The sequence below is a fragment of the Phocoena sinus genome, chromosome 8 (assembly GCF_008692025.1).
Source record: "Phocoena sinus isolate mPhoSin1 chromosome 8, mPhoSin1.pri, whole genome shotgun sequence".
Classification (NCBI taxonomy): Eukaryota; Metazoa; Chordata; class Mammalia; order Artiodactyla; family Phocoenidae; genus Phocoena; species Phocoena sinus.
In genome coordinates, this window is record NC_045770.1 from 13595513 (window position 1) to 13621357 (window position 25845).

General features: G+C 52.0%; 4 protein-coding genes across 13 annotated transcripts; 2 read left to right on the forward strand and 2 right to left on the reverse strand.

The window, feature by feature from the left end:
* DPAGT1 (dolichyl-phosphate N-acetylglucosaminephosphotransferase 1) lies at positions 1 to 5006 on the forward strand. 5 transcript variants are annotated; one of them, XM_032641853.1, is made up of 9 exons: positions 1 to 714; positions 1030 to 1150; positions 1425 to 1545; positions 1790 to 1936; positions 3012 to 3096; positions 3466 to 3654; positions 3976 to 4063; positions 4230 to 4385; positions 4469 to 5006. In XM_032641853.1, the coding sequence occupies exons 1-9, from the start codon at positions 554 to 556 to the stop codon at positions 4532 to 4534; spliced, it is 1134 nt and encodes a 377-aa protein (XP_032497744.1). In that variant the 5' UTR covers positions 1 to 553; the 3' UTR covers positions 4535 to 5006. The 5 variants fall into 5 exon arrangements, with proteins under 5 accessions (XP_032497744.1, XP_032497747.1, XP_032497746.1 ...); XM_032641852.1 differs by having other exon boundaries at positions 13 to 714; positions 1332 to 1545; XM_032641856.1 differs by lacking the exon at positions 4469 to 5006 and having other exon boundaries at positions 3 to 714; positions 1332 to 1545; positions 3976 to 4082; positions 4230 to 4369.
* Positions 5007 to 5466: 460 nt separating this feature from the next.
* LOC116758731 (histone H2AX) lies at positions 5467 to 7095 on the forward strand. The gene has a single exon (XM_032641858.1). It carries the CDS (start codon positions 5807 to 5809, stop codon positions 6236 to 6238), a length of 432 nt encoding a protein of 143 aa, XP_032497749.1. The 5' UTR covers positions 5467 to 5806; the 3' UTR covers positions 6239 to 7095.
* Positions 7096 to 7409: 314 nt separating this feature from the next.
* Positions 7410 to 14654, reverse strand: HMBS (hydroxymethylbilane synthase). Of its 6 annotated transcripts, none has more exons than XM_032641847.1 (14): positions 14464 to 14654; positions 12231 to 12284; positions 11813 to 11885; positions 11381 to 11430; positions 11241 to 11296; positions 10779 to 10856; positions 10490 to 10567; positions 10277 to 10352; positions 9073 to 9186; positions 8785 to 8823; positions 8463 to 8582; positions 8167 to 8220; positions 7939 to 8025; positions 7410 to 7840 (listed from the first exon to the last, which is right to left on the reverse strand). In XM_032641847.1, exons 1-14 carry the CDS (start codon positions 14494 to 14496, stop codon positions 7667 to 7669), a joined length of 1086 nt encoding a protein of 361 aa, XP_032497738.1. In that variant the 5' UTR covers positions 14497 to 14654; the 3' UTR covers positions 7410 to 7666. The 6 variants fall into 6 exon arrangements, with proteins under 6 accessions (XP_032497738.1, XP_032497737.1, XP_032497739.1 ...); XM_032641846.1 differs by having other exon boundaries at positions 12225 to 12284; XM_032641848.1 differs by lacking the exon at positions 14464 to 14654 and adding an exon at positions 12470 to 12608 and having other exon boundaries at positions 12225 to 12339.
* A 1932-nt stretch (positions 14655 to 16586) lies between these two features.
* VPS11 (VPS11 core subunit of CORVET and HOPS complexes) lies at positions 16587 to 25638 on the reverse strand. Its single transcript, XM_032641845.1, has 16 exons — positions 25424 to 25638; positions 24663 to 24811; positions 24430 to 24565; positions 23937 to 24100; positions 23094 to 23341; positions 22155 to 22356; positions 21604 to 21755; positions 20785 to 20971; positions 19942 to 20088; positions 19630 to 19818; positions 19366 to 19527; positions 18999 to 19138; positions 18708 to 18910; positions 18405 to 18576; positions 17755 to 17977; positions 16587 to 17110 (listed from the first exon to the last, which is right to left on the reverse strand). Exons 1-16 carry the CDS (start codon positions 25608 to 25610, stop codon positions 16946 to 16948), a joined length of 2826 nt encoding a protein of 941 aa, XP_032497736.1. The 5' UTR covers positions 25611 to 25638; the 3' UTR covers positions 16587 to 16945.
* Positions 25639 to 25845: the final 207 nt, after the last annotated feature.

The following is a 25845-nucleotide window of genomic DNA, read 5'->3' on the forward strand; positions in this document are numbered from 1 at the left end:
CCCTTTAAACGCGACCAGCGAAGGCCGACGGAGCTAAACCTGACGTGGAACGAAGAGTAAGCGGCGTCAGACACGTGGTACAAGGAGGCGCTCATCTTGGAACCGGGCAAGGAGTTTTTCCGCTTTGGGCTGTACATCTTTAATATGATGTTAGGAAAGTATCCGCCTTTGTTTGTCCTTCTTTAATTGCTTTTCCAATCCCCTCTTGATGATTCAACTCTCGAATATAGTTTAAAATCACACTTCTGTCCCTACTCTTATGCCCATATTAAAAATGGCCGCCGCCTTCCACAACGACAGTTGCTCTGCGAACTGGATCCGGGTGGAAACAGTGGGTAGGCAGATGCAGTGGGGCAGAGCCAAGGTTGCTTTATAGAGGCTCGCGGGAGTCCTGAGGGCGGCTCAGGTCAGAGTCGTTGGGTTTCGCTCAGGGTGGTGTGGGAATATCCAGCCTGTGGGGAGCGGCCACTCCTTACTGCTGGGGCCACAGGGCTTCTGCCCAGCTTGTCCGTTAGTTAAGGCGGGGGCCGACCAGGCCCCCTGGCCGGTCACCATGTGGGCCTTCCCGGAGTTGCCGATGCCGCTGTTGGTGAATTTGATCGGCTCGCTGCTGGGACTTGTAGCCACACTCACCCTCATCCCTGCCTTCCGTGGCCACTTCATCGCCGCACGGCTCTGCGGCCAGGACCTCAACAAATCCAGCCGGCAGCAAATGTGAGGGGCCGCGCGCTGGTCCGGGGCAGTGGGGAAGGGGTGGGCAGGCAGGGGCGGGGACTGGAGTGCTGGACTGCGAGCGGAGACGTAGTGCTAACCCAACAGCCAGCCCGGGACTCTGGGAGGTGGAGGGCAGATCTGGTTAGCATTGGGGAAGGGGTGGAGGCGGGAAGATGGGACCCTTGGGTGTATCTGGGACTCCAGTAGTGGTGCCCTTCCCCGCCCCCAAGTCAGGTTATGGTGATGCTTGCACTAGTGAGTGACCACGCCCCCTTTCCTCTTCCCCCTCCCCCCCGGCTTGCTGCTGGGCCACAGCCCAGAGTCCCAGGGAGTGATCAGCGGTGCTGTTTTCCTTATCATACTCTTCTGCTTCATCCCTTTCCCTTTCCTGAACTGCTTTGTGGAGGAGCAGTGTAAAGCCTTCCCCCACCATGAAGTAAGTGGGTTAGTGAGGGCTGCTGCCTGTGGCTGGGACTGGGAGGTACTGGAGAGAGTTGGGGTTATTTGGGTGTGGCGGGGAGGGGAGGGACTGAGAACGAAAGAAAAGATGGGAATTCTTGAAAGGAACTGTGAAGTGGGAGTAGTCTGGAGCCATGACCTGCCCGAGCCCTCCCCAGTTTGTGGCCCTGATAGGTGCACTCCTTGCCATCTGCTGCATGATTTTCCTGGGCTTCGCGGATGATGTACTGAATTTGCGCTGGCGCCATAAGCTGCTGCTGCCCACAGCTGCCTCACTACCTCTCCTCATGGTCTATTTCACCAACTTTGGCAACACGACCATTGTGGTACCCAAGCCCTTACGCCCGCTTCTTGGCCTGCATCTGGACCTGGGTGAGTAGCACTGCCACTTCTGCCCCATGGCCCCTACTTCAGGGCACCCTTACCCTGTGAGATATCCAGCAGAGCATCCTTCCTGGTGCTCCACATTCTCCTCCCTGTTTTGTCCCTGTGTTTTCTTAGATCCTTTTGTTGGCCTTTCATCCCATCCCCTATCCTCACCACTTTTCTCAGAAGAATATCCTTAAATTCTTATTCTACAGGTGGCATTACTTCTCTTACTGTTTTCTCCCCCCAGGGATCCTGTACTATGTCTACATGGGGCTGCTGGCAGTGTTCTGTACTAATGCCATCAATATCCTAGCAGGAATTAATGGCCTAGAGGCTGGCCAGTCGCTAGTCATTTCTGCTTCCATCATCGTCTTCAACCTGGTGGAGCTGGAAGGTAGGTGGGATTGGACTAGGGAGAGGAGAGAAGTCTGAGTGTTAAGGAAGTTGCCTGCTATCTGGCTTTGGGGAATTTGTTAAACGTGAGAAAGAAACTAAAATTTGTTAAATGTGAGAAAGGAAAGTAGCAGCCCTGTCATTTATAACGGCATTGGCCCTAATAGGTAGGCCATGGTCTTCTCCTACTGAGCATAAACAACTTCACAAAACCTCAAAATCAGACAGGGTCACTCTGCGACCGTGATAGAGTAAGACCAAAACTAGATCCCTCTGTAACCATGTCTGAGCACAGACAAAACCACAGGAACGCGGTGCATCTCACAAAAATGACCAAGATCCCCTTCTGGCTAACGTGAGTGGTTGCCGCTTCCTTCCGATAACAACTCAGTTCCTCTCACTTCTTGGATAAAAATTATTAAGATGCTCAATCATAGCATTATCTCTGCTGACGGCACCCGGTGCGGGGCAAAACTCTGCCTCCTTGCATCCTCCCCAGAATTATTTAAAACAAATTCTATAAAAAGTCCTCCTAACACCTCCTTACTGAGGCACCCCATGGTTCCCCATGGTGTGTGGGTTCCAAAGTTTCTCTTGTTTCAAGTCAGTAAACCCAGCTTTGACTACAGGCGTGTTTCTGGTGGTTTTTGGCTGATGGACATCCATAAGTACTTATTAAAGCTAAGCACTTTTAAAATGTGATCTCACTTTAAACTCTAACGGCTCTATGTGGCAGGTGTTTTCATCAGCCTTTTTTCACAGATACGAAACTGAGGCTCAGAGAAGTTAAATGTGTCATGATCGAGGTCACACAGTTAGGAAGTAAAGCTGGTATTCAGACCTAGGTCTGAATGGTCTAAACCAAATGTAAGACAGTAACTAGTTTAGGAAGGGTTCATGAAAGAGGTGAAATATTGGGAACTGCTTGGGTGACATAAAAGGGATAGTGAGTTCTTGGGACTTAGAGAGGTGGATGATACAGCTTGGGACAGAACTCAGGGACAGACAAAAATAGGACCCAGGCGTGCAGGGGACGTGGCTGTCAACGTTTTCTTCTTTTTCCCCTGCTTCCAAAGGTGATTGTCGGGATGATCATGTCTTTTCCCTCTACTTCATGATACCCTTTTTTTTCACCACCTTGGGATTGCTCTACCATAACTGGTAAGTAGGCCTGTGGATAGTGGGACAGCTATTTGAATTTGTGGCCAGTACAGTCCTCCTCATTGTGACCCATCTCCTGACGGAGAGGCTTAACCTGTGCATCTCTGTATTGAGTGTTTTCTGGGTCTTTTTGGTAATATTCTTAAATCTTAAATATTCTCTACCCAATTGTAGCTGGGGGCAGGTGCTGTGGAGCCCCCAGGAATAGATGGATTCGGGACCTTGTTTCCTGGAGAGTTGCTGGGAGAGCTGGAATGTCCTCTGAGCCAGAACTAGGGTCAGGGCTAGCCCAGTGCGCAGGGTGTGTGACGTGAGAGAAAGGATTGCTAATGCCTCTTGCCACTGGCTCAGATCCTCTCCCCTACACAGGTACCCATCACGGGTGTTTGTGGGAGATACCTTCTGTTACTTTGCTGGCATGACCTTTGCCGTGGTGGGCATCTTGGGACACTTCAGCAAGACCATGCTGCTCTTCTTCATGCCCCAGGTGTTCAACTTCGTCTACTCACTGCCTCAGCTCCTGCATATCATCCCCTGCCCTCGCCACCGTATGCCCAGGTAGCCGCTTTGGGGCTTGAAAGGGACATCATAGCTTTTTCCCTTGGGATGCCTTAAACGTTTGCTGTGCAAAGGGAATGGGCCCAAAGAAGGGCTAACTCTTGCCATGCAGTTAGCCCTTTATACATTACAGAGCACATTTAGTTCCATGATCTCATTTAATGTTCACAGCAGCTCTGATCACACAGAAGCAAGCAGCAGAGCCAGAAGTAGATCTCAGGGTGTTTGACTCCACATTCTGTGCCCTTCCTATTAATTAAGCACAGGGAGGAGAGTTCTTTGAGTAGTGGCCCAGTCACATGAAGCTGTCTTCCCCTGCAGACTCAATACCAAGACAGGCAAACTGGAGATGAGCTATTCCAAGTTCAAGACCAAGAGCCTCTCTTTCTTGGGCACCTTTATTCTAAAGGTAACAGGGTAACAAGGAGGTAAGGCTCTAGGCTGCCATTCGGAATTCAGGGAATGGGGAACCTAGGCCTACATCACACCCAAGGGGAGTTTGGAAGCATTGAGCAGATCCCCATTCCTGAAGCCTAGGTATTAGCTGAAGTTCTCTCCACTTTGGACCCCTCCAGGTAGCAGAAGGCCTCCGGCTAGTGACAGTGCGCCAGAGTGAGAATGAGGATGGTGCCTTCACGGAGTGTAACAACATGACCCTCATCAACTTGCTACTTAAAATCTTTGGGCCCATGCATGAGAGAAACCTCACCCTGTTCCTGCTGCTGCTACAGGTGCAGTGCTGTTGGTGATGTGACTTACATCTCCTTGTCTCCCTTTCTCTGTGGTTCTTACTGTAGTTCATTTCTCCTTACAGGTCGTGGGCAGTGCTGTCACCTTCTCCATTCGGTACCAGCTCGTCCGACTCTTCTACGATGTCTGAGTCCCCTGATCCACCGTCCTTTGCTTCACAGCCTCCAGATATCCTGACTCAGGCCGACCTCTTCCAGACCAAGATTGCCTCCTGGCCCAGGCCTCTCCCACCCTTCATTCTCCTCCAGATTTTGTCCTCAGCATTCCCTTTCCCCTGTGATGATCGACATCCCGGGCCATTCTTGCCCTCTAATGACTATTGATTGGACTTCGCCTATGGCTTTCTTCTACTTGCCACTCCCCCTCTCCGTCCCATCTTTGCAGCCTCCTAAGGTGGGACACTGTAGCTTTGATGCAATTACCCACAACTCTGACACTCAAGAAGTATGCTGGGCCTGGGGATAGAACCCTGGCTGGGGATAGGGACACAGGCTCGAAGGTGACTTGACATTTGACTATAAATTAAATATTCTGATGATTTCGCAGACTGGGGGGCCCTGTGCTCCCAGTGGTGACAATAAACTGTCGTCTTTTTCTTGTTGTTCCTGTAGGTGTATCTCCTATATAGGGCATTTTAGGGTACACTGGGAGGGTTGGTGGAGGCATTTCCTCGGAGAGGATGCCTATCCCTCTGCCCCATCCTTTTTCTTTCAGTACATCAGGCCCCTCCTAGCAAGAAGGGAACAGAAAGAACAGACCAGACAGAACATGTTGAATAAATAGGAAATCCTGCTGCTCAGGTGGCATAAAGGGCCATAAGATTGGCGTTATCTGTTCTCTGGTATGGGGTTGGACTTTCAGGGGGTCTCATTCCTTCCCTTTTTCACTCTCCCTTTGCCAGGCAGGAGGAGGGAGTGACCAGACCTGGGACCGGAGGAAGAGGTAGCCGTAGTGTTGACCCCTTTCCTTTAAAAATCCTAGACCCGCACAGACTTCCCTGAGGCTCTTGAGGTGACTTCAGACTCCACCCTCTTTGTCTTCCGGCTCTGGGCTGGGCTGTAGGGTTTAAATCTGGCGCGCTTCACTTGGATTGGCTACACCCGGGAGTGGTTGGCTGGCTGCTTGCTGCCGCTCCTCCTCGCCTTTTCCCCGGGCAAAAGGTTTTCAAATTCGGCCAATTGGCGGGCGCGTTCCCTCAGCTGAGACGCGTCATCGAAGGGTTAACCGCAGCCAACCGGAGGCGGGTATTGGAGAAAGGAGCCAATCAGGAGGACGCGGGGGTGCGCCCTGGGGGCTTATAAGGGCGGCCCTTGGGCGCGCGCGGCAGCAGTTGGACTGCGGCGGACGGCTGTTCCTCAGTCTCGTGAGCAGCCTTCCTCTCCGTTCCTCTACCTCGCGCAGCATGTCGGGCCGCGGCAAGACAGGCGGTAAGGCCCGCGCTAAGGCCAAGTCGCGCTCGTCGCGAGCGGGCCTCCAGTTCCCCGTGGGCCGCGTGCACCGGCTGTTGCGGAAGGGACACTACGCCGAGCGGGTGGGCGCCGGCGCGCCGGTCTATCTGGCGGCGGTGCTCGAGTACCTCACAGCCGAGATCCTGGAGCTGGCGGGCAACGCGGCCCGCGACAACAAGAAGACGCGGATCATCCCCCGCCACCTGCAGCTGGCCATCCGCAACGACGAGGAGCTCAACAAGCTGCTGGGCGGCGTGACGATCGCCCAGGGAGGTGTCCTGCCCAACATCCAGGCCGTACTGCTGCCCAAGAAGACCAGCGCCGCCGTGGGGCCGAAGGCGCCCGCGGGCGGCAAGAAGGCCACCCAGGCCTCGCAAGAGTACTGAGGGCGCCCGCGCCGCCGCCACCGCCGCCGCCTGGCCCCTCCCCTCGCCACCACAAAGGCCCTTTTAAGGGCCACCACAACGCTCACGGAAAGAGCTGGGCCGCGTCGGGCTCCCGGCCGGGCGGCAGCTCACTCGCCCCCTCCGCGGCCCCGCCGCCGCCGCCGCCGCCGCCGCGCGGCCTGCCCCTCCCCCGCGCGGCTCGCTCCTGCCGTGGCTCGGCGGAGGGCGGCCGTTTGAACGCCGCTCGGTGCCAGGAGCGAGCTCGTGACTCGGCCGGCCTGGCCCCCGAATGCTGATGGGCTGCGGGGAGGCCGCGGCACCTTCTAGAAGGCTGGGCCGGCCGCGCTGACGCAGGGCCGGGGCGCGTGGCGGGGAAGGTGAGTCGGTGCGGACGGCCGCCGGCGCGGCCGCGCGCGCGCGTTCCCCACCAGCCCGGTGCTCCGGACGGGACTCGGTTGACGGCGGCGGAGTCGGTCGGTCACTTCATTTGTCCCGGGACGTCCTTTGCTGCCGGATCCCGAGCCTTGCACGTCCGCGCTCCCTCCATCTCCACTCGCAGGCCTGTGCGCGTCCCGGAAGACACACTTCGCGGCGTGAGCATCTCCCGCGGTGTCGGCTCCCGGCGGCGTGGGCTCTGCGGGAGTCCTGCCCCTGGACCCGCGCCCCTCCCGGCGGGTCCGCTCCGCAAGCCAAGCACCTAGATACCAGCACTAGTCCGTTAATCCCCATCTGGACTGAGTCGCCGTTGGCCTCGGAACTGGAATTTTGCAGCTAACCCATCCAAGACAGTACTTTAGGTATTGGGGAGTTTCAGATGGACTAATTTTGTTTATTAAAGGATTTTCTTTTTTAAACAGTGAGGTGTCTCTTCATTTTGCAGACGGGTTGTAGGATCGATGACTGTAGATGCCTAAAGGTAGTGGGGGAGGGGAGCTATCTGATACAAAGGCTTTACCGTTAACTGGAGCGGCAAATCGTAGATTATAAGATTACGGTTCTTTCTTGGTGTTCCTTGGGAGACAATTTATTCTGTCAGAACTACTGAGACAAACAGAAGGCAATGTATTCCAGGAGAACTTTGGACCAGGGGGTCTTAGCCTCTGAGGTAAGGAGCAAAGGGTCTTGTGTTTGTCCTTATCTTTCTGTCCTGCAACCCCATCAAAAACAAAGCCACCTTCAAATCTAGTTTATTAGTAGAGCTGGTTACATTCAAAGGCTGTGGCTTGATAGGTGTGTTTTCTCTAGAGACTAAGCCTCCACCTACTGAGGAGACAAGGCATCACCAAGGCCCCGAGTTGAGACAAGTCTCTAAGTCTCCGCCCCTGCAGTTCCATCCCTGGGAATCACCCCCAAGGTAACAGTGAGACTGAGGGCTGGGATGTAGGCACGGGGCACCAGCAACCCAGGCACCTGTGCCCCACAGACCAGTTAGTGGGCATCATTGAGCTGCCGTGCAACATCCAAGATGTTCTTGGCTCCTTTGTTCAGCAACAAGGTGGCCAGGCTGATGCCCAGGCTCTCAGCAGCCAGCTGGGCTCGTCGTGGAATGTTCCGGGCAGTGATGCCCACCAGCTGTGGATCATCCTCAGGGCCATCTTCATGCTGGGTAAGGGAAGGAGGGTAGGATTTGGTGAGCACAAAAGGGGTATTAACATACAGACGTGTTTTTTACCCTCTCCGTCACCCTCCAGCCTTGGCACCTGGGCAGGGACATGGATGGTGGCCTGCATGGTCTCTTGCATGCTATCTGCGCCATTCAGACTCCAGACTCCTCCAGTCAGGTATAGCTGGGAAAGAAAACAGTTGCCTCAGCATATTGTGAGAGGGAACTGCTGAGAAACCTGGGCTTTTCTTGCTGGCAGCTCAGGATGCACAGGAGAAATGCCAGAGTCCCTTCCCTGCCCTCCCACCCATCTTCCCCTGCTTACTTGCCCATCCTTCATAGCTGTATGCACTGCCACTGGCACACTGCAGCCTCCTTCCTGCAACAAGTTCTCCCTGTGAGCTCCAAGGACCCTTACCACCACCCTGTAACCAGAGTCCTCAGAGATAACAGACCCCTCTAAGGACATAACTGAAAATGAGGTAGCGGCCCAGACCTGGGTCCTGTCCATACTTTGAAGGATGAGTTACCACTAAATACAGAGCAATAATTTGAGAAATCTCCCCACTGCCCTTCCCAGCTCCCCAGGTACCCACCCCTCCACAAGAGCACAGGCCCTACCAGGTGCCTCAGGAAGGCCCGTTCAGCAATGCAGCGAAGCAAAGTCTCAGGATCATGCAACACACCCACCAGATCCAAGATGTCCTGGTCCTTGGCTCGAACTTCCACTCCCAGAGCCCCCTGATGGAAAAATAGCCTAAGATATCAGGGCCAATCTTTCCCCAACCAATGGAGCTAAGGATGGAAACCAGCCTACTTCCACCTGTTTGCCAGGTCCTTTTGGGCCAGTAGCCTCCCAAGGCTTGCCCCTCTCTGGGAGCGTTCTTGGTTGAAAACAAAAGAAAGGGACACATCAATACACGGCTTCCCTGGTCAAGCATACCTGACCCACAGCATACATGCACTCCTCAGGGTGCAGGATCTGTGGGGGCAGAAGAGGCAGTCAGAAGGGTGGAGGTGGGAGTGCCTAAAAGCACACAGCAGTGAGATGGGGCTTTTCTAGCATACAGAAGGGCTGGAGAGGCAAGAGTGGGAGTTTGGCCTCTGATCCCCAGTCTTCCCAACCTGGGACTCATTTCCAGCTTGCACTGTTAGAGGTGGCATTCAAAAAGAGAACACAGGCAAGAAGGAGATGAAGATCAACTGGGGCGTGAAGAGTGGCAGGCCCTACCTGCCCCACCCGGTTCTGCCAGCCCATGCGCTGCAGGCCAGCTGCGGCCAGGATGATGGCACTGAACTCCTGCAGCTCATCCAGCTTCCGAAGCCGTGTGTTGAGGTTTCCCCGCTGTGGAGAGGCGCTAAGGACCACAAGCTTTGGGCAGCCTGGAGCCTTTTGCTGTTCCCTTTGCCTGAGTCTCTCAATCTGCTAACTTCTCACCCTTGAGTTCTCAGCTTAATGACAACAGCTAACACTTACCTCATACTTACTACATGCCAGACGCTTTAGATATGTCAATTCATTTAATTTTCACAACCCTATGATGTAGTATTATCATCTCCATTTTACAGATGAGAAAAATGATAGAGAGGTTTTAATTTATTTAATAACTTGCCCAAGGTTACAAGACCTCTGAGAAGCCTTCCTTGACTCTCAAGTCTGTGTTTAGATGTTCCAGCTAGAAGCTTCCAGAGAATTCCCTACTTTGTGCACTGGAGCACTTAGCAAATACTATTTTGAAAATCGGTTTTACAAGCATATAACGTTGTAAAGATCAAAACAATATAGTGGAATATAAAATAAAAATGGAGTTATGGTTACCAAAGGGGAAAGGGGATGGGGGGAGATAAATTAGGAGTTTGGGATTAGCAGATGCAAACTACTATATATAAAATAAACAACAAGGTCCTGTTATATAGCACAGGGAACTATATTCAATATCTTGCAATAAACTACAATGGAAAAGAATATGGAAAGGAATATGTATATATATGTACAACAATTACTTGCTATACACCAGAAACTAACACAACGTTGTAAATCAACTATAATAAAACCAATTTTTAATTATTTAAATTTAAATGGAAGCACCCCCCCAACCCCCCTCCCTCGATGTAATCATTATTCAGTATCACTCTGTATTATCAATGCCTGGTTGTCTGTCTTCAGCACTAAAATGTAAACTCCGTGTAAGCAAGGACAATGTTGATCTTGCTCACCATATCCCCAGTGCCAGGCACTTGCCTGGGGCTAAGAAAACATGAAAGGATTATGAATGAATGGATGGATGGATGGGTGGATGAATGGGAGGACAGGCAGTCCACTGCATCCATGGTCCACTTCCTCTGGAAGCCCCTTCCACTCTCACAACTCCCAGGGCCCTCTGGACCTGGTCTTCCTCCGTGGCTGCTGCCTCCTCCCTCTGCTAAAAGGATACAATACTCTTGAACTCCAGATGTGGGAACTTTCTCTGCAGCTGGGCCGCTCTCCGGAGGGAGCTAGTTCCCACCACGCTGCTCAGAGAGATGGTTTAAAATGAGATTTAAGTCGCATGAGATTTAACTAGGCAGGCACTGTTCCTTTCCTCCTCCTCCCACCCCTCCATCTTCTGTGCACATCCCACCAAGATGCCTATCCAGGCCCCACTCACCTCTTCTCTGGCAAGGTTTCTAGGGTCTTCCCAACAAATTTTGGGTGAAAGACCACAGCATCATAGGGGCTCTCCCGCCTGGGGATGGAGGGAAAGTCATAGAATAAGAGAGAGATCTCGGTTCAGGTCACTTCCAGGCTCTCTCAATAGTCAACTAACTGGCATCTTCTGAGTTTTCTGCCATGCTTGACACTCCTCAGGGCAGGGGAGACAGCCTAGAGGCAGAGGGCCAAGTCCCAAAGGGGAAAGTCAAGGTTAATATGAGGCCCCTGACTGGCAGGACTCTTACTTGCAGATGGCTCCGATGGTGAAGCCAGGAGGAAGCACCGTGGGCAGGTCCTTCAGGGAGTGAACAACCAGGTCCACTCTAGAGAGATGGCAGAGAGGGAAGGAGAAGGGGTCTGAGCAGCACGTCCCCAGCCCTTCTCCACCCACTCCTGCCTGTACGTCACTGGCAGAGCCTAGAGCGGTTCAGGAAGCAGGCCTTTCTGAGACCTTGGGTCCCAGAGACCTGCTCCCCTCCTACACTCCCTTTCACCCCCCTCCCCCAGCCAGTCCTGCACCCCCAGGCAGCCAGATGGCTCAGAACCAGGACACTCTCCTTTTCTGAGGCCTGAAAAACTCGCATATGAGCCCCTCTCTAGCCTATCCAAGCGTTTAAGCCCAACAGTCTAGCTGATACCCAGGTCTGATGTGCACTGGGGTCCTAGCGAGAGCCTGGGAGGGCGCCGTGCTCCCTGCTTTCACTTACTCATTCCTCTCCAGCGCGAGTTCCAGCTCCTTGGTAAACAGGCTCTTCTCTCCAATCTGCCAGGCAAGAAAGAGCCTCAAGGTGAATCTTTTGGGGGAAGGAAAGAGGAGGGGGGAAAAGGGTTGGATGGAAAATGTTACCTTAGAGAGAGCAGTATCAAGAATCTTGTCTCCTGTGGTGGACATAGCAACTGAGGAGAGAATCAACAAACCAGACGTTCAGTGATCAGCATTTATTGAGCCCCTACTGAGCTCAGCACTTGTGCTAAGATTGTTGGTGGATACAGAGGCACATAAGCCCCAATCCCTACCCTCTGGGAATGTACAATCTAGGAGGAAGACCAGACGTAATCACAAAAAGACCCAAAGCAGATGATAAATGCCAGGCTAGCCCAGGTAGTCAGAGCTGGAGGTGTTCAGAGAAGGAAAGGGCCCTCCAAACTGGGGACAGCCAAGAATTCTCAGAGGCAACAGAACCAGGCTTCGGTGCAAAACAAAGCCAGAAACACTGTGTTCTCCCCTCCAGGGGTTAAAGGCTTCCCATTAGCTTCCATTCCTTTCCAGAAAACTCACTGATTTCAAACTGCAGGCCTGGGTATAAGGCTTTCAGCGTTGCCACCACACTGTCCGTCTGTATGCGGGCCAGCTAGGGGTAGAAATTCAGGTTAGTCCTGTCCTCTGGCCACCACCCTAAGGTCAGACCCTCACAGGGTCAGGGAGATCCTGAAAGGATTGGAATTCAGAGAGGGGATTGAATGCCCACCTAGGAAGGGGAGGGGTCTGGCCTGGGAGTCCTTTGTACCCCAACTTCCCAGCCCAGGGACTATCTCTTTACAGAATGCAATCTGTCATCCTGCATGGGATTCGATACTCAGTCACCCCATTTCTTCCATCCCCGAGCTACTGAGAACGCTCTGTGCCCCCCAACTTATAATACTGTGAACACAGAAGTCTTCTGACAAACCTCCTCCACCCCAGTACTTACACTCACCTGGCTCTTGCGGGTACCCACGCGAATCACTCTCATCTTTGAGCTGTTTTCTTCCTGCAGAAAAAGTCCCCAGGTCACAGTCCCTGCTGCTCTTTGTGTTCCTCAACACCTGGTCCAAGAACCAGAATCACTGGCTTGGAAGAAAGGAACCTCAGCCCCTGGCCTGTGGCCAGCTGAGCCTTGGAGTGGGAAAACACTCCCCTCCCCAAGACTGGTCCCTTTACCTTCCCCAACAATACCTTCTGGCTCCTCAGGGATCCAGAGAAGCAGAGACCAGACAGAAGTGACAGTAGGACCTGCTGTTGCTGTAATGACCAGGACACTAAGCCCTGAAGCCCATCCAAGCTAAGGCAGTAGGAATGCTGCACTCAGCCAGGTGGGTAGAGAGATAAGGTCTATCAGTCTGGCCCCAGGGAGGGTGGGGCCTGCAGCAGGCAGGGGCAGGACAACTGGGGCCACACAGGGGACCGTGAGCTGAGTCACTGAGGACAAGCTCAGCATCCACAACGGAGCGGCACTTGAGAAAGCTTCAGTGCCACCTAGATGCCATAAGAGCTACCCCACAGCTGCTGCACTATGGATCCCATAATCTGGACGGAATGCATGACTGGGATCGACAGATCTGACGTACAGTCCTGCTCAGCCTCTTGGCTGGGCGAACTTGAACACATCATCTTATTTGTTCATCTATAAACCTGTTTGTTCATCTATAAAATGAAGAAGTTTGCACTCAAGTATATTCTGCTTTTGATATTCTGTAAGACTAAGAGGGTGAGCTGTCCAATGTCCATTCACCTAGAGTGCAGCCTCTGGTTTCACCACAAAGGAAATATTAGGATGTCAGAGACCAAGCCAAGAACTCAAAGGGCCATGCCTCTTCCTCTTGCCAGGGCACCTTGGACAAAGGTATTCAGTGCCAAGCAGGCAGAACTGGGTTCTCCAGTCTGAGGTCCTATTTCTTCCCAGATCAGACAGTGATCACTGTAGATACCATCAACTTCCCCTGCATCCTACAGAGTTCTTCTGCAGTCAGGTATCTGGGGCCTCTGTTGCTGGAGGAGGTGACAGCTGGCTGCTCTTGGACTCTAGTCTACTCCATAGCTATCACTTCTCCAATAAATAAACCCTGGGGGACCCTAAGCAAATTAGGCTAGGTTGGAAATGCTAAACATGGCAACTAAAATTCTGGGCCACAGGCAGCCCACAGAAAGGAATCTAAGGTCCCAGAAACTGCTATGTTCAAACAATCCCTTAATTTCATCGATTCTGCACATCATATTCAAGTCAAATTGTTCCGGTAAAAAATTCCTTATTGAGCATGTATATCCTAGAGCTATTGCTTTTAATCTTCATAACAACGTATCAGGTAGACAGGGCAGGCATCTCTGGAACTACGTTACAGAAGCAAAGTCTGACTCTGAGGAGCAAAGTGACTTGCCCAGGGCCACAGGGTTAATCATGGGTAGAGAGCTGGAATCCAAATCTTCTTACTCCTAGTCCAGCACTCAGGAATGTCAGCAATGGCACAGAATCCCACTCCTTACCAGCACATAGGTCAGGGAGAGATAGGGCAGCTGCCCCACTCCTTTATCTCAGGCTGACGTTGGCCTCATGGGCTCTGCAGAACTGGGACCCCAGGCTAGGAATAGGAAGGCCCAAGGGCGTCCCCCGTCCATGGTAGTAACCCAATGATGTGTCTCAGCTGGGGACTTTTGAGTGTAGGCTGGGGCTGGGTGTCCATTAAAAAGAAAAAAAGCGGAGAAGGTGCACTTCCAAGACGTTTGTGTGCAGTTCGGAGAATTCGAGGTACACTCTCCTCTCTGGATCCAAAATGGAACACTTCCCCAAAGTGGCTGAATCTCGACTAGGACCTGTCTCGTGTGAAGGGATCCCGGGGAATAGCACCCTGTCTCGTGCAGACGAATTTTCCTGTGTTGGGTCACTATAGCTAGAGCCGCGGAAGCCATGCCTCATGGAATCCCATCCAGATCCCCGCAGGAACGGGGTTCCGTTCGAGACAATCGATCTGCTCTTAAGTCCGCCCCCACCGCTCTCTGATTCCCCTGCGGGCAACCCAGCTACTGGCCCTTTAAAAACTGTTAGAACCAAAAAAAAAAAAACAGACAGATAATCGTCCCGACCAATTGACGACGGAGAGTGGCAACTTGGGGCCAATCGTGGCACTGCTAGTGCAGAAGACCGAAGCTGCGAGGGTCACCGGCTCAGGACTCACCGCCGTTGCGGCCGCGTCGCCGTTACCAGACATGGCTGTGCGCGGGAAGTAGGCCGGGGACTGCTGCCAGTGTCCTCCGGAGTCAGGCAAGTCGAAGGCTCCGGCCGGCCGGGCACTGGGCGCACGCGGGAGCTCGCAATCCTCCGGCAGCCACACGCTCCCGCCTCCGCTAAGGGCCTGCGTCACTTCCGGCCCCGCCCCAGAGGGGCTAGACCTCCCCTGGGCGGGAATTAGAACGATTGCAACAGAGAAGACCTTACCTTGCGCTACCGCCCCTACTCCCCCAGGCTGGCCCTGGTCTTCCCCGTTTGAGACCCAGACCCACCAACTGTTCATTTTTACTTTTACCTAGCCAGGAATACCGACGGTCAGTGGCCAAGATATGCTTCCCGGGTTTATCCACAAAGTAAGTTCTTTGCAGCCCCTCCTACCGCCACCCAAGGGAACGTCAATAAACCAAAAGTAGGCGTGCCGAGAGGAAAAGGAGATTAACCCTACAATGCGGCGTCGGAAGTTAAAGGCTACTTGAGCAATTTACCATGCCCCCAGGCTGCATTCAACGTCTACAAATAAAAGAGGCCTGCTTCTGAAAGCTAGTCACCCAGAATTCCACAGCTTTGTCTCCTTAGCTGTGGCACAAGCAATTAGTGCAGCTTATGTGGTGCTGCTTCTGCTACAACCCTGAAGTAGGCAACTAAAGACAAATAACTGAAATGCGAGTGACAACGCATCATTAGTGTTAGTGGGAAAAGGGCTTGTGAGTAGAAGTGCTTTACCCATTAACAGTACTAATAACCACGTATTAACCACTTTCAAATAACTGGACACCTGTCATCCATGCCAGCCTGAGGGCTACAAGATTCCAGCCTTGACTTATCTCTGTGCCTCAAAAGCACCTGGTATTTGACAGAGATGTTTTGCAACTGAGCTTTAAGAGATATGCAGTGGTCAACAGCCCCCGAACTAGCTCTGACTTGACCACAGGACCTGGTAGTGTCCTAAAGCTACCTTTGCTTCATTACCATGCCAAGATCCCCGCCCAAGGGGGATATTTGAACTCTGCTAGGCGCAAATTCCTGCCACGTGGAAGACTGTGATGCCCCAGCTCCCCCCCCCCGCCCCCAGCCGCCGAAATCTCTGCCCCTTTCCTAGAGCCCTGATGATATGTCTGCCTCCTATCCCTTAAATTCTCTTACTGCCCTCCCTTGGGGGAGAAGGTGTCTTTAGAGCATGTGCTCTCCCTTCTCCATTCGTTGATCGATGAATAGTTTCTGCTCTGCTATACCGAACATGGTGGTGTTTGACCGGAATTTGCAACTCCAGGCAAAGGACCCACTGAGGGGTCACTGACCTCTTGGGGACCAGTAACACATCCATTGATTGGCTCCTTTGACCTTAGTAACAGCCGTACTAGAAAGATGTTGTAATTCCTCATGTTCAGACGAAGAAACTGAGGTTCAGAGAAGGTTCAGAGTTGCCCTAAGTGAAACTAAGAATCAAGCTCAGGGCAGCTGATCCAAAGTCTGTATTCTTAGCTGCTACCAATGTAGTGTACTCCATCCACCTCTTCTAGAACTACCTAAACCACAATGTCTTAAGTTACTTCTTTTAATTAAACAACCCCATAGGAGCAATTTTCCAACGGGCAGTGTAACCCCAATTACACGCAGACACTTAGCAACACAAACTTCAGTTAACAACTTTGGAAGAGGGAACAAAATGTTTCAATAAAGGCCCTTTTATCCTGCTTATCATCTGGTACTGAATACAGAGAGACACCAACCCACCCATTATGATGGCAGGCTTTAAAGCCCAAGGCTCCCCACCAGAATCTGCCTCCAGCTTGAATACTCTGTCCATACAAGAGCCACAGAGGCCAGCCACACTATAGAGCAGAGTCCTCAGTCCGGGCTGCTCTTGGGGCTCAGGCCTCAGGCCTTTGCAGAGGTTCTTCAACTGAACTCTACTAGATGCCATAGGCCCCACTCATTACTGGAATGAAGTCTCGTCAACATCATCTTTAAGGAACTCTGTAGGAAGGGAAGGGGAGCTCTAGGAGAGCAGAGGGAAAGAAGTACATTTTGCACAGTTAAGAATCACCAGGAAGTCCCCAGAATAAATCCTTCAACCCCGAAATCATTATATGCTTTTATTTATAGACTCTGGGAGCCAGGACCCAAGCACAGCCTGGTGCTCTTGGATAGAGAATAAAGCCGCTATTGTCCAGACTCCGAGGTTGCTGAGGTGCCCTCCCCCTCTGGTCTGGAATGATCTACACTGCTCAAAAAGTCAACAGGACAAATGGCAGGTTGGCCGAAGAAGGAGGCAGGAAAAGAAAGTCCCCTTAAGTCCTGAGGGCTATGGCATCAGATGAGAGCAGAGTCCTGGGCATGTCTGCCTAACTCCTGTGCAACAGCCCTGTCTCTGTCCCCCTGTGTCCCTGCTGCTGGGCCTCCACCATCACACCCCTCCCACTAGCTGCTTAAGTGCCCCTCCTGGCGTGTATGAGCAAGTCCCTCTGCAGCCCAGCCTCCAGGCTCGCAGTCAGTCGGGCTGTGGGCGGGTCGGTCAGCAGAGTCAATTTGTTGAAAACACCTCGGCCAAAGTAGTCAGCAATCACAGAGAAGCTGTCGTTGGAGCACTTGAGCTGCAGGGAAAGAGAAGAGTTGCGAGTCAAAAACCCACAGGACAGGCTTCCCTGGTGGCACAGCAGTTAAGAATCTGCCTGCCAATGCAGGGGACACAGGTTCGAGCCCTGGTCCGGGAAGATCCCACATGCCTCAGAGCAACTAAGCCCATGGGCCACAACTACTGAGCCTGCGCTCTAGAGCCCGCGAGCCACAACTACTGAAGCCTGCGTGCCTAGAGCCCGTGCTCCACGACAAGAGAAGCCACCACAATGAGAAGCCCGCACACCGCAACGAAGAGTAGCCTCCGCTCAACTCAACTAGATAAAAAGCCCGCGCACAGCAACGAAGACCTAACACAGCCAAAAATCAATCAATCAATCAAAATAAAGCAGAACACCTCATTCCATCTCTTTAAAAAAAGAGAAGCCACTGCAATGAGAAGCCCGTGCACCGTAACAGAGTAGCCCCCGCTCGCCGCAACTAGAGAAAGCCTGCGCACGGCAACAAAGACCCGATGCAGCCAAAACTAAATAAATAAAATAGATACATTAAAGAAATAAAAAATGTTTAAAAAAAAAAACAACACAGGAGGAGGAGAAAAGAACACCAGTCCCCAGCGCTCACCACCTCCCTGTGGGCGGGGGAGTCACGTCATCCCCACCTGGTGCTGGAACTGGTCATGGAGATCTCGCTTCTGTTCCTGGGCCCGAATCATATCCATGACCTTGCGGTTTTCAGGGAGGCAGGTGGGGCAGTCGGCATCACTTTCTGAGTAACTCTCAAAGCAGTGCTGGTGGAAGGAGTGGCCGCAGAGAAAGTGGACTGAGGGCAACTCCAAGGCACTGTTACAGATGCTGCACTTGGTCTTCTGGAAAATCTTCGGACTACAGGCAAGGGAGACCAGAAAAGAGTGGCAGAAAGTGAGGGAAGGGCCAGGAACCACGTGGAGAGAGAAGGCAGTTGGAGGCAATGAGGAGAGAGAGGTCCCCGTTAAGGAACTACGAGGCCCTGCTCTTCTTACCACCTAAAGCGGGTCACAGGAGGACCCCACGCTGGGCCTGCAGGGAGTCTCAGCACCCTCCCAGCAGGTCCATCCAACCCAAGAAAAGTACCTGCTACAAGATAATATCCTCCAAAGCCCAATAAATCACGTTCTACGTAGTAAATCATTCTTTGGAATTCCTCCATCAAAACAGATCTTCAAGAATGAAATGCTCAAACACACTCCATACAATCCTGTCTTTGAAAAATGACACCCTGTGAAGAACAGTGTTATCCCCGGACGCCTCCACAGTTCTGGATGCCAAGTACCTCGCTTTCAGCTCCTGGATCTCCTGGCGGATACGGGTGGTCTCCTCTCGGTAGCGCCGCACCCGGAGCTCGTCCTGCGCGATCTGCTGGCTCTGCTTCTGCAGTTTTTGGACCAGGTAGTCCCGGATGACAGACAGGGTGGCCGTGGAGTTGTGGGCCAGGGTCTGCACCACTGAGATGGGGGTCCGGGAGGAAACAAGACCATGAACCAAGCAGCCCTCTGGGTAGAACGGAAGGGCCCCTGCCCCAGAGCCCGACTGCCGGCAGCCTGCACCCAGCCGCCCGCCCTGTCCTCCGGAGTACCTAGGAGAGGCGGCATGAGGTTCTTGCCCTCGATGTGCTTAAGCACAGCCGCCACGTACTGCTTGCAGTCCTCCTCCTTGCGGGCGAAGTAGCTGAGCGCCTGTTCCCACAGGGAGGGCTCCTGCGCCCCGTGGCGCTCACACACGGCGAGCACCTGCCGGTACTGCTCGTGCTGCATGTGGTACTGCACGATCTGCTGGAACCTGCGGCCGGGCAAGGCGCGCGTCAGCAGCTGTCCCCCACGGGAGGCTCGGCCACGGTCCCCTTCCCTGCGATTCCCCAGACTCTTACAGTTTCCCCTGCTCATAGAGGTAAAGGACCCCATCCTGGAAGTCGTGCATCTGGCAGAGGACCAGGGCTTTGTCAAAGACATCACAGAAGCGACCACTCTTCAGTAGGGAGATGGCCTCTGCGTGAAGCTTCTCTTTGACCTAAAAGAGGAGGGTAGAGCTGCTGGGCCTCAGGGAAAAACGACAAGGCCTCTCAGGACCAGGCAAGTCAACTATCTCTTCCCCTCAGTCCAATTTCCTCTTCACGGGGGACCATTTAGCCCCCAAGGGTGAGGTGTTATTGGTCTAAAGAAAGCAGCAAGAGGCAACCAGGAAAGAAATGGAAGCAGTTTCTCTCCAGCGCCTCCGGCCACTTTGCCAGGTCTCACCTGCGGCTCCTGCTCGTGAGCCCAGTTCTGGAGTCGCAGCTCCAGGAGCGTGTCATAGATGCCCTGCGGGGAGTCAGGCTGCACCTCACTCATGTGCTCTAGGAAAGCTTTCAGCTCCCGTGGGTTGTTGGCAAAGATGGGGATGAACTCCTCTGAGTTGGCCTAGGACGGCAAGGGAGGAGAGGTGGCCGGGTGAGCGGGCTCGGTACTTGGGCTGCTAAGGTGATCCCCGCTGTCCAAAAGCCATTCTCCCTGAGGCCTCACCCTGCAGCCTGGAGCCTCCCTATCGCCTCGGCCTTCAAGGCTGGGCCGATAGTCGGTACAAAGTCCCTTCAGCAACTCGGTCGTCTGCTCTGGTATGTGGTGCATGAGGATCTTGCCGTAGCGTTTCATGTTGCTCTCTGCCTGCTCAAAAGGAAGCTTGCCAATGTATCGAAGGGCTTCCTGATAATTCTGTGGAGGGAAAGGGCAGAATAAGCACGTGCTCCTGCCTCACCCACCAGGAAGCACTTTCAGCATCCCAGGGATGTCCTAGAAAAAGAACAGGGTCCTGCCCGTGTCAAGGGGCTCCCCTACCTTGATGTCCTCTAGCTGGATCTTCAAGTACCACTCGTGATGTGCATGGTTCTCAGCCAAATAGAGGGCATGGGAGTAGTAGCCAGCCTGCCGGAGGACCTTGATGGCTGTCTCCACATCAAAGTGGACTTCACTCTCACTCTTTGTCTGCCAGGGAGACATTAGACAAAACCAGTCATAGAGAGGTTGTGGTTGGGGAACGGAAAGGAAATATGCATCTGATTCTAAGACCAGATTCTTAAGGCAATAAAAAAGTTGATGCTTTTTTTTTTTTTTTTTTTTTTTTTTGGCAGCGCTGAGCGGCATGCAGAATCTTAGTTCCCCAACCAGGGATCGAACCCGTGCCCCCTGCAGTGGAAGCGTGGAGTCTTAACCACTGGACCACCAGAGAAGTCCTAAAGTTGATGCTTTTAAAGCACTGTTATCCTGCCTCTCCAAAAGTCTTCCTCTGCCTCTACTATTAGAGGGACTCGTCTGGGAACACAGGACTTCCCTGGGCTTAGATACCACGAGAAGTTCTGGCATCAAAAAACAAGGGGGGTGGGAATTCCCTGGCGGTCCAGTAGTTAGGACTCTGCGCTTCCACTGCTGGGGGTCCGGGTTTGATCCCTGGTGGGGGAACTGAGATCTGGCAAGCCACGCAGTGCAGCCAAAAAGAAAAAAAAAAACCAAGAGAGAAAACAGGAGAAAACTCGCAAAAAAGGCTATTCCTCTCCCTAGTTTATAGACCAGAGGACTCTGGTCCCCAAATAAGGTCAGCTCTTCCCTGTCTCTGCAGCCCTGGTGGAGCCCCTCATGCTCAGTGGGGCCCTCACGGAATCCCCCGCCACCACCACCCTGCACCTTGATGAACTCCTCCAGCTTCGAGCTGTCCTTGAGCTTTGTGTAGCAGTTGAGCAGTAGGGTGGTGTGGTCGGCATTGGCCAGGGACTGCCGGTGCAGGGTCTGCAGGTAAGCCGTCAGGTTGTGGATGCGCTGGGCATCCAGGAACTTGCGGATCACATACGATGGCTCCAACTTTCCAATGGTTCTGGGGAGACATATGCATCAAATAGCATTGGGGTCAGTGTACTTCTCAAACTTTCATGTGCATAGGAATCACCTGAAGATCTTCTTAAAATGCAAATTCTGTTTCAGCACGTCTGCAGTAAGGCCTGAGATTCTGCAATTCTAACAAAATCCCAGGCAATGTCGATTCTACTAGACCATGGACCACATGAGTAGCAAGGCTCCAGAGCACTGTTTCTTAAACTTGGGTGAAAACAGGAATTTGAGAGAGGTTGGGAAAGAGGCTGGACAGGTTCTTAAGATCCCTTATTAATTTAAGAATTAGTATTGAGGGAAGAAAGTGTGGAAGCAAGAGATGAATAGCCTTTTCCCTTTAAAGAATCTTATCAAAATGAGTATTAACAAAGGTCAAGTTAACATCTAAGATAACAGATACTCATCAGCTCAACTGCATGCTGGTCATGTAATATTTGACCCAAAACATTCCCTTTCCAATAAGGTATACTGTCTTCTCACTTGAGGCATCACAGTTTCTGGAGGAAAAAAAGACGGTTCACAGTGGAGTCCACCCTCCTTCCCCAAGTGCAGGTTTTAGCCTATCTGGCTGCCTGTCCCTGCATTCACAGCTATATCCTAAAGCGCCTCCAGACTGACCGGATATACTGCTGGACAGCCCCATCATGGTTGCCCTTGCTGTAGAGATGGTCCCCATACTGCATGAAGATCTGTGCCAACCCGTCACTGTCCAGATGCTGGCTCTTGGCCAGATTAATCGCCATCTCGAATAGGTTCTTCTTAAACAGCATCTGGAAGGGAAGAGAGATTAGAAAACTGGAAGAAGCAGTCCTGAGAAGACACCTTCCCAGAACGCACCCACAACACACAAGGCAGACAGTTGTGAAGCCCCAATCAGCCTAGATCTTAGACAGGGTGAGACCTCTCAGATACCCCCAAGACCAACATCAGCTCGCCTCACAAGGTTCTCTACAGGCAGGAAGAGTGGACCCTGAGAGTGGGCTCAGGCTCCCAGCCACTGCTTCCCTCTAAGGCCTCATCCCAGGCCACTGGCCTTGTAATCCTACCCTAAGGGAGCTGAGTAAGTGACCCAAAGGGAAGGAAACACCCTGGCCAAGGGACTTGGGGAGCCTGTTCCTAGAGCTGCATCTGGGTGCCCACAGCCTGCTCTGGGAATCTGGTGGCCTTGCCTCCAGTTTGGTCTGTGTGTCCTTCTCCTGCAGTGCGTGGACCCGCCCATCCCGCGTCAGCACGTACAGGGAGCCCCACTCAGCAAGCACATCCACTACATCCTCAAAGACGGTGCTATAGGCTATGAATTTGTTGCACAGGTCATAGATGTTGAGAATCTGCTTGTCGGAGCTCTGGGAGTCCCTGCTGGTAAACTCTGACCTGTGTGGGAAAGAGAAAGACCCAGATATTTGTACCACCTCTGTCTCAGCTCCCCTCGATTTCCTTTCCTATACAGCTTTGGCGCTGCCCATTCCACCCAGAACAAGACACCGCTTTGGCCCCTCTAGCAGCTCATCCTGTAACATTTAGCATGGTGCTAGCAGTTGTAGGAAGAGAACATATAGACCTGGTCTTACCCTTTAGGATCCTATAATTAATACAGGCAACAGATTGAAAAATTAACTACATCCATTCCAACATCCATTATTTAACAAATAATTAGTACCTGGTGTATGTAGGCCACTGAGCTTAGTACTGAATGAAAACTAACATCTGACAAGGATCACCTGCATCACGCTGAAGACCCCATCGCCCTTTCTGGTGGCTCAGAGAGAAAAACGCCCTGTCTTGCATCTCCCAGAACTTTCCAATTTCTCCACTACTCAGTCCCTTGTTCCTCTACCCAATTCATCTTGACCAAGGAGTAAAAATCCCAATACCAGGTCCCAAATTCCCTGGAGCATTCTAGCGCATCAGGGCTGCTCAGCAAATGTCTGCAGCAAAATCACACACTTTTCAGCAAAAAAAAAACCATTATAACCGATCTAGGTGTAGGCACAATCTACCTAAAACCAAATAGGAGATTGACGGGATCCAGGCATTAGGAGTTTAAAATCAGGTTAATTCTGGGGAACAAGTTCAGCCCTCTCCCTTTTGCTTCTCCGTGGAGTCCTTACTTGGGAGAAACCTTCCGGTCACGGGAGACAATGACAAGGTAGCCTCTAAACCAGTGAGCAATGAGTTTATGGCCCTCAAAGGCGAAGCAGGGCCCCCGTTCATCAGGCTGGTATAAGTAGACACATTCATCCCCTGCCACTATGAACTGCAGGTCCTGAGAAGGGTCGCTTAGGGCTGAGCAGCGCAGGCCACAACCGTGGGTGTCCAATTCCACACGAGGGTAGTCCTTTCCAGAAACTATGTAGGACTGCAGGAAGTAAGAGAGGGGTTAACAGGCTCCCTTTGAGGAGGAGGCATCTAAGCCTTCCCAAAGGTATCTCCACCTACATACTGGCTCTCTCTTCTTAATTCTTAGCACCCTAAGACTTTCCCTGGCTGCTTGCCATCTCCATTAACCACCACCCATCTATTAAATATATAAGCAGAGACTACATTTCTTTCCTCTGTACATACTATCACTACTTACTACAGGTATTTAGCAAGTAAGAGAATTTTACTGCTTTATCCAAAAACCATTGCTGAAACAAAACAAAACTATTGCTCAGACTAAGCTGTTATAAATTAGGAGCACAGGAACCAGAAAAGTAAAGCAACTTGTCCAGTGTCTCTTAAGTTAATAGGAGAAAAACTTAGGTCTTTTACTACAAGACCAAGAGTTCCTAGCTCTAACTCTTCCCAGTCTCCTAAGGGAGGAAATAAAATATTAAGCTGGGCAAATGATTCAAGGTTGTATGATGAAAACTGCAGGAATTCTACCTCTTTTGTCAGTTCCCTACCTTAGCCCTCTGAGCAATGTTAAAGCCTTTCCTGCCTGCCTGTAACAGTGGAGGCTCTGGTCATACCTGAACATTCTCAGTTGTCACAACAAACAAGTGAGTGGTCTTTCCTGCTTGGCGAAAGGCCAGTCCGGTAACAGGATAGTCGCCCTTGTGCAAAATCTGGGTCTTGCTATGCCGGTCCCGAGTGATGTCCCCTTTGTTCAGTGTAACACTGCCATCTGTGAAACCTGCAAGAGAGCGAGAAATAGCATTTTATTGAGGCTGAATAGATCAGGAAGCACAGAAGGGGGAAAAGACCACTTGGGGCACTTGTCAGAAGTGACACTCTTTCTCCTCCTACCCAACTTCTCCAGCGGTTACCATGAAGATCAGGACTCACTGACTCATTTTCAAAGAACAAAACTAAATGCTTTCCCATCCAAAACTTTAAAATCTCCAGCGCATCAGTTCAGTACAAAATGGTCTCATGAAAACAGTGAAGATGAGCTGCAGAAGCAACTCTGAAGAAAATCTATAAAGAGTCATGGGGTGTTAGCTTTGCCTTCTTTCTGCTTACCGATGGCCATAAAGTTGAGATTTTCATGGACAGTCAAACAAGATACAACAGTCGGCTCTGCCCCTGGGATGGCAGGGAAGATTCGAGTGCAGAGTGGATTGCCACCATCTCTCTTCTCCAGGTTCCAGATCTTTACCTGTGGACAGACCTCAGATGTGTGAATGCTAGTCACCCGCCAACGAACAGCCATTCTCAGGCTACTGGGTCTTTCCCATTTCCTTTCTAGGACTCACCAGGGGGTTGATCCCCTCTTCATCCTCACCAACAGATGCCAGAATGTTGTGCTGCTTCAACTGGTACAGGTGTGTCACCCGTAGTTTGTAAGCCTGGAACCCGGTAAGCTGTAGGGAGCGGGGCAAGAACCATATCTGGCCTTCCATGTGTGCAGAGTAGTCAAGGAGCCTCCTTTCCAAGGAGAGATACTTATATCTAGGCCAGAACCCAAATAACAACTAACATACATACAACTCTTTAAATTTTTCAAGGGTTTTTCCACAGATTATCTTCTGGGAACTCTCCATCTTAAAAAGACTAGAAAAGAAAGGCCCGAGTTTAGTGGCAGCATTATGAAAAACAAAGCAGCAAACTCATGGTCTCATTTAACTCCTCCCCCACAATACTGGACTGGGGAGATAATGACACCTCACATATTCATCTTTTAAAGCCAACTTGCATCCGTTCTTTTCATCGATCTTAAAAGTAAACAAAAAACAATAAAAAAACCTTGCCGAATTGTTATTTTACGCCCCTCTTGCAGATGAGGAAATCGAAGCCCAGAGAGGTAAAATGACTCGCCCGGGATTGTTCGCTCAAGTTGGCAACAAGTTAGAGAACGGACTTCCTCCTTTCTTCCCTCGGACCACAGAAGGAGCACCGGGCGCCCATCTAAAGGAAAGTGGCACGTAACACGAACCCCTCTGACGGACAGATTTCATCCCAGCTGTATCTCTTCAGGGATTCGGGGAGGGAAGAGGCAGCTCCAGAGAAAGGATATCTCCAAAGACTAGGCTCCCTCGGCCTGAGTCGCAGACAGTGATGCCAGGAGGGAGGCAAAGGAACTTGGAAGCAGAGGGTCCAGAGGCAGGCGCAGCCCCGGGAGCAGCCCCATCATTGCCCAGTGGCTCCTTCACCAGCTCCTTATCGAAGAAAACGAAACGCCGCCACTGCAGGTAGGCCGCCATCTTGGCCGAAGGCCCCCGCCTCCGGTAGAGAGGTCACGTGAGAGGAGCCGGCGGATCACGTGACCCGGCCGCTTCCTGGAGCCTGGGTGCACAGGCGCTCTCCAGTCTCCTTGACAGCTTCCCCCTGCAGGGAGAGTGCGCGCCGCCGCTTGAGGCAGTGTCCGCAGCCCGCCGCTCGCTCCGCATTTTGCGGTTTTGCCGGCCCTGTAAGTGCACTGGCTGAAATGCTTGTTAA